Source organism: Rhineura floridana, chromosome 9 (genome assembly GCF_030035675.1).
Source record: "Rhineura floridana isolate rRhiFlo1 chromosome 9, rRhiFlo1.hap2, whole genome shotgun sequence".
Lineage (NCBI taxonomy): Eukaryota > Metazoa > Chordata > Lepidosauria > Squamata > Rhineuridae > Rhineura > Rhineura floridana.
The window spans coordinates 23,577,009-23,590,200 of record NC_084488.1 but is presented as its reverse complement, the minus strand read 5'-3'; the positions used below and the strand labels follow the sequence as shown (position 1 = coordinate 23,590,200).

Below are 13,192 nucleotides of genomic sequence, written 5' to 3'. Positions count from 1 at the left end.
GGTTTCTAATGTTAAGAACAAGGTTAGGTGATAAAAACAGTGATCCCTCTGCTCCAGACAATATGGTATGTAGCTGTCAGAATAATGGCCCCTTGTCAGTACTGGATGCTACCTAAGTAGACATGAACACAAAACAACAATAGAGAGATCCTTTTCCAGATTTACAAAAGACGTAGGTAATTGTGTTGATATTTTTTAAAAATGTCACAAAATAGTAAGCAGGTTTTTGAATTCTCCATACCTCTTCTTCAGCTGGATGTTAAATAAAATGAGGATGGGGGAATAGAGAAAAAGCAGGGCATGATGTGAGAACCCCAAAGTCTGCAGACTGTAAGAGTGTGGATATGGAATTCAGAAGATGTTAGGCAAACTTGCAATCCTGTACATGTCTAGTCAAAAATAAGTCTCACTGAGTTCAGTTTAGGGATGGAAAGATTTTGGTTCTCATTTCTCCAATCTTAAATTCAGTTCTCCACATTTCTGCAGCAAATAATTTATTTATTTATTGTATTTGTATACCGCCCCATAGCCGAAGCTCTCTGGGCTGTTTACAGCAACTAAAAACATTAAAAACAAATATACAAATTTAAAACATATCTTTTAAAAACAATTTAAAACACAATTTTAAAAATTTGATTTTTAAAAGATCCTCATGAAAATTCTCTGACATTTTAGTGTGATTTTCTCCTAAAAAGTACAGTTTTGTAGGCAGTTTTGATTGATGTACACTTTTCTGCAAGCCATTTTTCATCATTTTGGGGTGCTCTCTGGGTCTTCAGGTGAGGCACCTTAATCTCTGGACTCTCAGCTTTCATTTTTTTAAAACGTTAAGTTTCTAGGTGGTCTGGTTAACGATATATACACCAAAAAGTCAGACGCTTCCCTGCAACTTCAGTTAAATGAGCTTGTAGCTCGCTGCTCTAATCTCACCCTTTCAGGTTTGTTGCCAATAAGTGAAGTCAGGGTTGTGATTGACAAGGCAGTAACTAGAGCCCTTTTCAAGTCAGAAAACTTGTGTCTGCCTGCTTTTCTGAAAATCTCATAAATCAAGTAAGTATATAGCATTCAGTCTTTTTCTCTCTTGTGTGCAGGAGTCAAACAAGTTTAAATTTCCCTGGGCTGTTGAAGAGGGCAATGTTTTGAATACCTTCCCAATATGAAATTTTAATCCAGTGCTTGGTTTTCTGGGAGTAAAGCTGCAATGCTAATCCCACATACCCAGAGTAAACCCCATTGAATTCAATAGGACTTATTTTTGAGTAGACATGGTTAGGATTGTGCTGTAAATTTATGGGACTTTTGAGTGAACATAGCAAAGAATTGTGTATGTGTTGTAAATCTTTCTCTTCCCCTCCAATCATATTTTTAAAGCAATTAGGCAGGGCTTACATAGGTATCACTGCTTTTATTATGTAGGAAACTAGTACTGATTTTTAAAAAATGTTCTGCAATGACCAACTGGTTTTGATAATAATCTATTATATAGGGTGTATGTATTTTTACATCTCCAGGGTGTGTGTGTATATGGAGTCTTTCCAACAACCCTGTGAGTTAGGGTTGGAAAACAATGCAGCTCACAACAAGAAATAAATCCCTTTAAAATCCAATAACCATTAAAAAACCAGTATAAAACAAGGATTCCTGAATGCGCTGGGAGATGTGGAGCCGTCAGAAAGTCGCCCAGTCGAAACCCTGGTGACGGAGTGGAATAGGGAGATCACCAGGGCAATAGACTGGGTGGCTCCAAAACGTCCTCTCCCACTGAATAGAACTCAGATTGCACCCTGGTATACACCACGCTTACGGGGCCTGAGGCAGGAGGTGAGACGACTAGAGCGCCGGTGGCGGAAATCTCATTCTGACGGCGATCGGACACTTGTTAGAGCAGCAACAGCTGCCTATCAAGTGGCAACGAAGGCAACGAAGAGTGAATTCTTTGCTGCCTCCATTGCGTCTGCAGAGTGTTGTCCCAGGAGGTTGTTCCAAGTGGTCCGAAGCCTGGTCGGTCCGGTTGCACAGGAACCCTTGGAACATTCTAAAGCCTCCTGTGACAAATTTGCCAAGCACTTTGCTGATAAAATCGAGCACCTGAAGAGCACGATTTCGTACGCCGTGGACACAGGTAGTGGGCCAGAGCTGGCCAATTGCATTCCAGTCCGGTGGGATCGGTTTCAGCCCCTTCCCTCTGAGGAAGTGGACAAGGTGCTCTCTAATGTGAGGCCAACCACGTGCTTGCTTGACCCTTGCCCTACATGGCTCATTGTGAGCTGTAAAGAGAAATTGAGCAAAGGGATCAAGGCAGTGGTGAATGCTTCCTTGGAAGAGGGTGCAATGCCATTAGCCCTCAAGGAGGCAATAATAAAGCCCATTCTGAAAAAGTCCTCCTTGGATCCCCAAGAGTTGAACAACTTTCGCCCAATTTCCAATTTACCATTCTTGGGCAAGGTGATCGAGCGAGTGGTGGCTACTCAGTTACAGACACACTTGGATGAAGCGGATTATTTGGATCCATTCCAGTCGGGCTTCAGGACTGGACATGGAACTGAAACAGCCTTGGTCGCTCTGGTGGATGATTTGAGGAGGGCGTTGGACAGAGGTGAACACACATTCCTCGTCCTCCTGGACCTCTCAGCGGCTTTTGATACCGTTGACCACAGTATCCTCCTGGATCGCCTGAGGGGAATGGGAATAGGAGGCACTGTTTTACAGTGGTTCCATTCCTATCTCTCTGATAGGCACCAGCGGGTGGCATTGGGAGATGAGGCTTCAGACCCTTGGCCTCTCAATTGTGGTGTGCCACAGGGTTCTATCCTCTCTCCCATGCTATTCAACATCTATATAAAGCCTCTGGGGGGCATCGTCAGCAGATTTGGGCTGCAGTGCCACCAATATGCGGATGACACTCAGCTCTATCTCTCATTTAAGTCCTCACCAGAGATAGCTGTGGATACCATATCCAAGTGCCTGGAGGCCGTAAGTGAATGGATGGGAGGAAACAGGCTGAAGCTGAACCCCGACAAGACCGAGGTACTGCTTGTGGGAGATAGGAGGAAGTTGGGTGATTTTGACCTGATGTTGAATGGGGTAAGATTGCCCCTGAAGGACCAGGTTCGCAGCCTCGGTGTTGTTCTTGATTCCCAGCTGTCCATGGAGGCTCAGGTCATGGCAGTGAGCTGGGCAGCTTGGTATCAATTACATTTGATACAAAGGCTGCGACCCTACCTCCCTGTCCATCTGCTCCCACGGGTGGTACATGCCCTGGTCTCCTCTCGCTTAGACTATTGTAATGCGCTCTACGTGGGGCTACCCTTGAAGACGGTCCGGAAATTACAGCTGGTACAGAACGCGGCGGCACGTCTGATCAAGAACAGCCGCCGCCGAGACCATATCACTCCAGTACTTAAAGATCTGCACTGGCTACCAGTTGTTTACCGAGCCCAATTCAAGGTGTTGGTTTTAACCTTTAAAGCCCTACACGGTATTGGTCCAGTTTATCTAAAGGAACGCCTTCAGCATCACCAGATAGGCCGCCAAACGAGATCAGTCTCCCAAGACCTTCTCTTGGTCCCACCAGTCAAAACAGCTAAGCTGGTGCGGACCAGAGAGAGGGCATTTTCAATTGTGGCCCCCGCCCTCTGGAACTCTCTGCCTTATTGTCTCCGCCATGCCCCCTCCCTGACAGGCTTCCGCCGAGAACTGAAAACATTTAGGCAGGCATTCGAGACCTCTCTAATTTAGTTTAAATTTTTGTATGATGGGGGTAGGTTTGGATTGAGTATAATTGTTGTTTTGTATTATATGTTATATTTTACTCTATGTTATATTTTAGTCTATGTACGCCGCCTAGAGTGGCCGTTAATTCGGCCAGATAGGCGGCCTAGAAATAAAATTTTATTATTATTATTATAATTCCAAAACGGCTTAAAGTGGCATGATTCTGAATTTTGGTTTGGGTGAGTGAAGTTCCTTATCACTTGAGGTTGCAGTTCTGTGCATGCTTCCCTGTTTGAGTAAGCCCCACTTAATACTTTGGCGCCATTGCACGCCAAGAGGAGGTTTAGGGGGGCAGCGCAGGCTTAAATAAGCCCTGATGCCCTGCCCCCACACAGCATGCCACACACACACTCTCCATGCGATGCACGACTGCTGCCCTCCTCTAAAATGGTGGCCAGGGCTTAAATCCCTGGCTGCAAGTACACCCTACCCGCCCAGGCTCTGCTCGGGTGAGCGGAGCGGGACTTGCAGCCGAGGGTTGAAATAACACATGGACACAGCAAGCTGGGCTGAACAAAGGGCCACTTGATTTAACTTCAAACAAACCCCTTAAAATAAACCTGCAGAGGGGAAACCTAGGTGTGGGAACTGTCTATAAGCAAGCAGCTGCAACAAAGGTATTGGCCGACCAGCCCCTACTGGGGCAAGGGCGAGCCATTATGCTTACCCCCACCACACCCTGTAGGTGAGCAGGGGGGCCTTCCCACGTCACCACCTCCCAGGTCCCTACAACTCCAGGTGTATGAGGTATGTTGGCCCCAAAAGCAGCCCATATCCTGGCCCCGGGCCATAAAGCCCTGACTGGCAGGCCTCCGGAGCCATCAGTCTCCTCCAAAAGTGCCTGACAGGGCCATCTAGCTGTCCTTACCTACTTCCTTTCCCGCACCTTGCCACCACAGAAGGGGGACAAATCTCTATTTAGTCCCCCTTCACCCCACTGCCGAGAACCATGTCTTGCAGACACTCTGCAGGTCAGCCTGACGGATGTAGTTCCCTGCATCTGTCAGATGAACTCCATCAGCCCTGTAAAGTTCAGCCTGAGAGTGCTGTGTGTCGGGGTGATTTGTGAGGGGAGATCATGAATAACAGATAACCAGGCCTGGACCCCAGGTATCCAAGAAACGCCCTCACAGGATAGATGTCCTGTTTTGGGGCAGGATAAAATGATGGTGCGACCCTTGCATCACTAGTCCGCCTCAAAACTAACATCGGACCACAGGAGGGCTCATAGGGAAGAGTCAAACCTTGACCCAGTAACCCCCTCCCCCATCTGGAAGGCTCCAAAATTAGTGTGGGGGCCGCTGCATGAAACTGCTGAGCTTTGAAGGATGATGAACATAGGGCACCCCCCCTAACTAACAATCCCAGTAGCAGGTCAGGTGAAAAGGAGGGGGGGATGAGGATTAGAGGTATGTGGGTGTTCTGTAGCCCAGCCGGCCAGCACATGATATACCCTAAAGTTCTCCGAAAGCCCCCTTCCTTGGCTTTAAAGGAGAGCCCCACCAGCTTACCTCATAGTGCACTGACAGATAGGCTTTTATGCCTATCATCCATGAGGAATTCCAGCAGGTGTTTCACAGGAATAGGCCACACCTACGCATAGTCCCTGCTGGCCCTGAATTCCTGGAACGCCCTATGTGCATTCTGATAGCTAGTGAGCATGCTGGGGCATGGCCCTCTCTGACTCCACTCCGTAATCTTCCAACGTGCAGTTGGCACAGCACTGTCGAAACTTCTCTAGCTGATTCTGTGACAGAGCATCAGTGACACTGTTGTCAATACCCTGCATGTACCATGCCCCAAAGAGAACATTAAAACATAGGCACTGGAGAACAAAGGAACAGACAAGGGCCATAACCCTAGCGTTCCTAGATATAAGGGAGTTGTGAACCTGGCCCGTGGCCATGTTATCACACCAAAAATGGACAGGAGAGTTCCGAAGCCTCTCTGCCCATAAGTAGACCTCCAACACACTGGGAAAGAATTAACAAAAGATGAAATCTCTACATAACCCCTCCCAAATCTAGGCGTGCGGCCACAACAATTACACCAGGAAGTCCCCAAAACAACCCCAAAACCAGATGCCCAAATGCATCCAAATGGACTTGCAGTTCTGCCTCCAGGAGCCAGTCCTCCCTCCAAAATGAAACACCATTGAAGCCCTGCAGGAAAGAAGACCACACAGCCAGGTTGGTGCATAAGGCAGCCGTAACCCTGAACCTGTGGTAAGGCCGTGAAAGCCCTGCCATGTCATCATAAATCTGCCTTAAAAAAACACAGCACCTGGAGGACAGAAAGGGAAAACTTTCCTGGTCCCTGAAAACTCCTGATCTTGATCTGCAATAGTTCAAGCTTTTCCTCGGGCAGCCTGCAGCCCTGGGCCACAGAGTCAATCTTGATACCCAGGAAGGTTAACATTGGGGCAGGACCCTCCATTTTCCCAGCTGCCAACGGAACCCTCAGTTCCATAGCCAGGCTATAAAATGTGACATCAGGTGCTAACATGCACCCAAAAACCTGCCCTACCCGTAAACAGCAGTGCGTATAGATAGTGCCCCACTGCATCTGAGCCCACTAGTCTCCTGACTGCCCTCTCCAAGAAGGAGCTGAACACCATGAGAGAAATAGAACAGCCCATAGGTAATGCTCTGCCACATGGAACTGACCTAAAAGGCCAAACCCAGCAGCTCAAAATCTGCCGAGTATACGAGCAGGAGACGAAAGGCAGATTTGATGTCACACTTGCCCATAAGGCACCTCTGCTGCAGGCGTTCACCATGTTGAATGAAGTGTAGCGCACTGTTCACAGACTACCTGGTATGAAGCCATTACTGACTGACTCCATGGGTATGACAGGTGGTGAATCAGGTGGAATTTGCCAGCTGCCTCTTTGGACACTATACCAAGGGGGGGGGCAACCTGAGAGCAGAGGCAGGGGGTGATGGGAAGGGGCCAAGAACCCTGCCCAACTGTATGTCTTTATCAATCTTCCTCTGGACAATTGCTCCCATGCCTAAAATAGATTTAAGATTGCAGGCCATGAAGGCAAGCTGGGGGCCAGAGTATAGGATCTGGAACCAAAAGGAAAACCCCATAACAAAAAATGAGCCTCTCCTTAAACTGGGTAGCCTGTAAGCAAGGTCCATAATACCTCGAGCTTAACTGGGGAGGGAACCTTTTCCCTGAGCAACTTCTGCTGGGGGCTGCTTCTTACCTCTTTGAGGGTCCCTGGCCTCATATCTCACTGTTTCACACACCAGTCTGTAAAGAAAGAAAGAAAATCATGTATAAGTAAGTACACTTCACCAGCTACTATTTTATTGCAGCTAACCCAGTTCCCCTAAAACAACAGATGCTGAGGATATGTTGCTGTCACCAATATTTGGCCCCACTGTAGCAGTTTTCTCTTTGTGGGTTTTCAAACACCTATCAGAATAGATGTGCAAAATGCAAAATTTGCATGCTGCATTTGATTTCAGGTAAATGGTATCACAATTTCTAGAGCAACAGATGCTGAGGATGTGTTGCTGTCACCAATATGTGGCCCCACTGTAGCAGATTACTCATTGTGGGTTTTCTAACACATATCAGAATAGATGTGCCAAAGCAAAAGTTGCATGCTGTATGTGATTTCAGGTAAATTATATCAGAAGTCCTAACAAAGAAGTTTTTGTTGTTGTTGTAAAGATCATCAGGAAAGGGTGAAGATTCTGTCTGGACCTTAAAAGGCACCCTCTGTTTCAATAAGAGTGTAAGATTGTGTCAAATATGAATAAGAACCTATTAAGTAAATCTGGCTTTCCTCTTTATTCCTATCCTCCAATTAAGCCAGATTATCATCTGTTTAGACCTTTTATTCCCTGCAGAAGTTTGCATGTTTTTCTTTAAATATAAAAATGCCATATGCTTTGTTTTTGATATGAGACCAAATGCAAATAAATGCATCTTCGGACTCAGAGTTAACAAATAACATGGCTGCAGTGACCACATGAAGTAGATTTGTTTGCTTGTTGGAGGTGCTAGACTACAAAAAGTCATCTGGATATATTTCTAACATCTTATAGCTGAATGTTATCCCACTGACGCTCATAGAAAGCCTTGCACTTCAGATGAGGATGAGTGATGTGAAACCTCTGCCTGAGATTTCAGTGGACTTAGCCCTGCCTAACTAGGTTTAAGATTGGGCTGTCAATGAGATCTACGGTGCCTAGACATAGTGGTATGCATGTGTTTGAGTGAAAGAAGGGAAGCATAAGGCATTGTGACTGTCTTGGATCATTGTCTTCAACTCAGGATATATTTTGGAGCCACTACGTGTAGATCCAAAGAAGTCAAAACATTGATTGTAATAGACACTTTCCTACTGTACCCTTTGCCAGCAACATATTTTCTTCTCCACCCATTTTCTCTCTCTATCCCTCCTTTGGAATGGCTGTGAGACGTTAAAGCTACCTTAGTGCTTTGTGACTTTCCCAGCAGGTCCTATTAAGAGTCATTCATTCACTTGTGGCCGAGTAAGATTGTCTTCCAAGATAATGTCTTTAACGGTGGGTCCGTAAGTGACTGTGGAGGCCAATTCTGGATCCACACAGCCTCCCACAGTGAGGACATAGGTTTCCAGATGGAAGATGGTCACGATGAGGATTTGCTTGACGTGCCTTCCGCTTAGCTCATTTGTCCCTTTTACCCTGTACACGTGCTTCTTCTTTGATACTATAAACCAAACTGCTCTCTGGACCATCCTTCTGAATATGGGATGCCCTGATAAATTTGTAAATATTTTGCGACTCCTCCATGACAACATGACGGCAACAATTTTGGACAACAATGGCTCTCAAAGTGATCCATTCAAAGTGGGATCAGGCGTCAAGCAGAGATGTGTCATTGCTCCCACCTTATTTGCTACTTCCATCACCATGATTCTACACCTTGTTGAGGGGAAACTTCCCACTGGCATGGAAATCACAGATTGAACAGATGGAAAGCTTTTTAATCTCAGTAGACTGAAAGCAAAAAGTAAGGTAATTACAACCTCTGTCATAGAACTTCCTATTAAGATTATTACGCTACTGTGTTCTTGGGTAGTGTGGTGCAATGCAATCCTAAAATAGTTTATTCAGAACTAAGGCCCTTTTGAGGCCAAAATAACTTATTCATCTAGTTCATATGCCAGTGGTTTCTAGCTCGTTTTCGGCCGAGAAAACCAATCGTGAATTATGACAACTCCCTCTTCCAGCCTGCCCTCAGCAGAGCACACACCCTACACAAAGTGAAAACTGCTAAAAAAAACCCCGCCTTTATTTCACAATGACAAAATTCCAAAGCTGAAACTTTGTACTAATTAATAATTATAACTTGGAATATTATTCAAGATCATTAGGCAATCAGAAATTAAATAACTCTCATATCTGTCTGAGAGCTCGTTAACTTTTCAGTGAGAACATAGAGACTGAAGGTGACGGGAAGCCGGCGGCCCCAGAGGGAAAAGTGAGGCAACTGAAAGAACCTACAGGTCCCATGAACTCTGACTGAAAAACACTGATATAGGAAGTGCACAAAGGATTGCAGCCTTGGTCTGTTATCGCAACAAAAACGATCAGGAGTCTTGTGACACCTCATAGACAAGATTGGTATCAGCGTACATAAGTGGTTACAGCACAGTCCTATGCTGCACATTTACTGTATTGAGTCCCGCTATGTTCAACGGAGCTTAAAAGCGCTTTAATCATTGAATTCAATAGACTAACTGCAGTCTACTTGGAACTTGGAGTCAGGACGGCAGCCTTGTGGCATTAAATATCTGTTGTTTTTTAAGTAGACCATCTTACGAACAGCACCTATTTTACTGAAGGCAAAAGTAGGCTGCTTGCTGCCAATTCGTTTCCCTTCTTAAAAAGAAAAAATCCCTCTCCTCTGCCTTTCTTTCCTGGGTGCGGAAATTTCCCTCCATCTGCCACGGCGCACCCGTCGCCGGGCATGCTCAGTCACTCTCTGGAAGAGGGAGAGCGGTAGGTGGAGCCTGGTGGAGCCGCGCCCGGCTGAGGAGGTTCGGTGTGCGCGCAAGCCAGGCGAGCTGAAGCGCCAAAGAGCCTTTGGACAGCGCGGGGCCCTCTCCGACTAGCCATGGCTCCTCAAGGACCGGCTATGCTGCCCGCCCACTCAACTGCTTTTCTTCAAGCGACGTCCGCCCAGGCTGGCAACCGCTTGGCTCCCGGTGGGTGTGGAAAAGGGTTCCGTCTGTGCAGACTTCTTGTGGGCGGGAAAGTGTAGAAGCGAAACTTGGGGTGCAGTAATCTCCCCCGCTCTTCTCCCCCATCGTAGGGACTGATCTCTCTCCTCCCCCCCCCTCTGCATCTCCCTTGAGAACTTCCGTTTTTCTCGGACTTCCCAGTTTGTCTTAGCCACTTAGGCTTCCTCAGCTACGTTCCCAGCACTTCAGAACTTGCCCCCTTCTACTCGCACCTGTTTCTAGGGCCTCCTGTCTCCGAAACCCCTTGTTCACTGACACACGCAGTCTTGCCCCTCCTGCTCGCTCCCACTCGGCCCTAGTCTTATGGCTGCCACCTCCTTTTTAAAAAGCAAACAGAGCCAGTCTCCTGTTGTGCCAAAACGAACCTCATTTTGGCACGGAGATAAAACGATGCGATAAGCTTCACTTGTTAAATTAGTATATGTTAGGCTGCTGTTAAACCCGTAGGAACAGGGTTAGTTTTTTAAAATCTGCCAACCCTATTCCAATCTGTACTTTCTTTATATAGGAGATTTTGGTGATCCTGCCTCAACTGGAAAGTAAATGCATAATCTCAAAGGGTTGCTTTTGTTATTACCTCGCTTGCGTAAAGGACAATCCTTTATTATATCTGACTTCCTCAGGTGCATAGTCCTATGGTGAGCTTAATTTCATCTATAGAAGCTATTTTTACTCTCGGATGGTTCAGTTGTGAAACTACTTCACAGCGTGTGCAAAGGGCACTTAGCTTGTCACCTAACAGTCACAGTTGTTGTTGCATCTCTAGGATTAAGATTTTGAGATTAATTAATTTTGCCTCACAGGCAGATCTAAACTCTTATACTTTTTGTGGTTTTTGTGTTTGAAACTACTGAAATTCTCTATTCTGAAATCACAATTTGGTATCTTCTCTCCCTAATCCCATATTGTTTTCTTCGTACTTCTTGAACTGCCTTTGTAATCCCTCTTCTTTTTTTTCCTGAGCATTCACTACAGTGTAATTTCAGTTAGTCCAGCCTTATTACCAGTTTTATGGTGAAATACTGCCAGATACTTCAATGAATTCATGCATCCAAGATTCCTACATGTTAAGCACTTGTCTGTAGGATTTCTAGTATGTAAAATATGTGTATATCATTTCTTTGCAATGATCCCAAATGCATGTATTTTTCTGCTTGCACAGATCCAAGGAAAGTCCAACTGAGTGCTATGAAACAGACATTTCAGATTGTCATAGGTGGAAAGACTTTCAATTTCATATTAATTCCTTATCATAAAGGAATTTTGTAACACCTCCATTTACTTACCCTTATTAAAAAGTTTCCTCCACTTAATTGTGCCACACCTGGCTACTGTTGGGGTGGGTATTCAAAGTAACTAAAAAGAAATTACATACTGTTTTATTTAATGTGTGTCAACCATCCTTGTGTATATACTGTATGAAATTTAACAAGAGTAGCACCTCTGTCTCTTTTGCAATCTGCTAATTTCCTGTTCTGGATGTGAGGTACAGTACTTCTGATTAGAATAAGGAAATCTGACCTTGGACTAGTTGCATTAAAATCCAGATATTAATACTTTCATGTATAGCAGCCATATCTCCACTGCTTCCCTTAGTGCTCCCCCCCCCAATATTTTAAGCTTCCTTGGCCTATTACTTGGCATATTTGGACAAAGTAATGAGAGCCTATTGTATATAAATTGACTGAAATTTATTGGCAGTTGTTCTTGGAAATATCTGTGAAACTTTTTCTGCAGACTGATGTGGTCAGGGCTGTCATAGATTATTAAAAAGTGATTAAACTGGAGCTTATTTTCTCCTGTAGATACCTTATGTGGGTGTATAGTGATGTCAGGACATTCAGTGTATTTTGAAAGAAGGAGCATATGTTTTATACATACATGCACCTAATTCTGGTGCATATATTTACTGCTGAGGTTTTTTTAAAAAAAGTTTGCTACAATTGTTTCAGATGTACAGTATGTAAAGTAGCTTCTTACAAGTGGGTCTGCCACAGAATGTTACAGTTTGAAGTCTGCCTACCAGCCATGCCTTTTTCAGGATACTGCATTGTATTTCTTCCCCCAGCCCAGTTTTTCCATGTTTAGCCTTTCCAGCAAGCACTTGGCATTCTGGGCATGTTCAGTCATCATTGTACTATTTTGGTTTCCTGCCTTTTTCTGTAAAGATTTTTTACTTCTGCAGTACTTCGGGCTACCTCAAGCATGCTGATACCTCCCTCTTGTTTCTCACTAGGCTTATTTAACTATATAGCCATCATAATTCAGTCAGCACATGTGCTCACTTTTAATATATGATGGGTTCAAAGTTAGTAGCTATGGAACCCAGTCCCATGTAGTTTACTCAGTAGAATTGCAACTGTGGGTGCACTATCTTGGAAGTAAGCCTCAATGAAGTCGGTGGAACTTGTTTATGGGTAAACGCAGCTGGAATCAAGCTGCAAGTCTGCAATCCTATACATCGGGTGGGTAACCATATGTTGTTGGACTCCAACTCCCACCAGTCCCACCTGCATGGCCAATAGACAGGAATGATAGGAGCTTTTGTACAATGGCATTTGGAAAGCCTCAATTTTCCAACTCCTGCTATACACAGTTATTTGGGAGTAAGTGTCAGTAATGTAAGAAGCAGTATTATCATTTGAGTATTGTTTACTTTGACAGTGATGCTTCAGGGTCTCTGACAGATCTTTCCCCACCATCTGCTAACTGATCCATTATTTTTTTTAATGGAAACTCCAGGGATTGAACCTGGGACCTTCTGCATGATGTTACTGAGCGGTGGCTGTTTCCTCTCCTGAGTTACTCTTTGAGCCTTGCTGCTATTTGCAATTGGCAGGTCTTCATTCAGCAGTCTAAATTTTCAAGGAGGTGTGTGGATCTGCTTCCTAAAATCAATAGAGATCTAATTAGTATATTTGTTTCATTTGTAGTTGGTAAACAAAAAGTAAAGAAAGTATGCCATGTTAATGTTAGTTGCTATATAGCTATTTTTCAATAGACAAAAAATAGTTGAACTGAATTTGATTAGAGAAAAATCAATCAAGTGTATCTAGTATGGCTTAAATGCTATATTCAAATGCTCAAAGCTTTGCTTATTTTGAATGGATTTGTCATAAATATTTGAAGTTTTAAGACCTGACAACTCAATAGCATATTTACATTGCA

The 13,192-nt window shown here is 44.6% G+C and overlaps 1 protein-coding gene across 1 annotated transcript in view; it reads left to right on the top strand.

The window, feature by feature from the left end:
* Positions 1-9,757: 9,757 nt before the first annotated feature.
* The window catches only part of RELL1 (RELT like 1), a 45,076-nt gene continuing 41,641 nt past the window's right edge, over positions 9,758-13,192 (top strand). Inside the window, exon 1 of the mRNA XM_061584570.1 lies at positions 9,758-9,988. Coding sequence (XP_061440554.1) covers positions 9,898-9,988 — 91 coding nt within the window. The 5' untranslated portion in view covers positions 9,758-9,897. The remainder of the gene's footprint in view (positions 9,989-13,192) is intronic.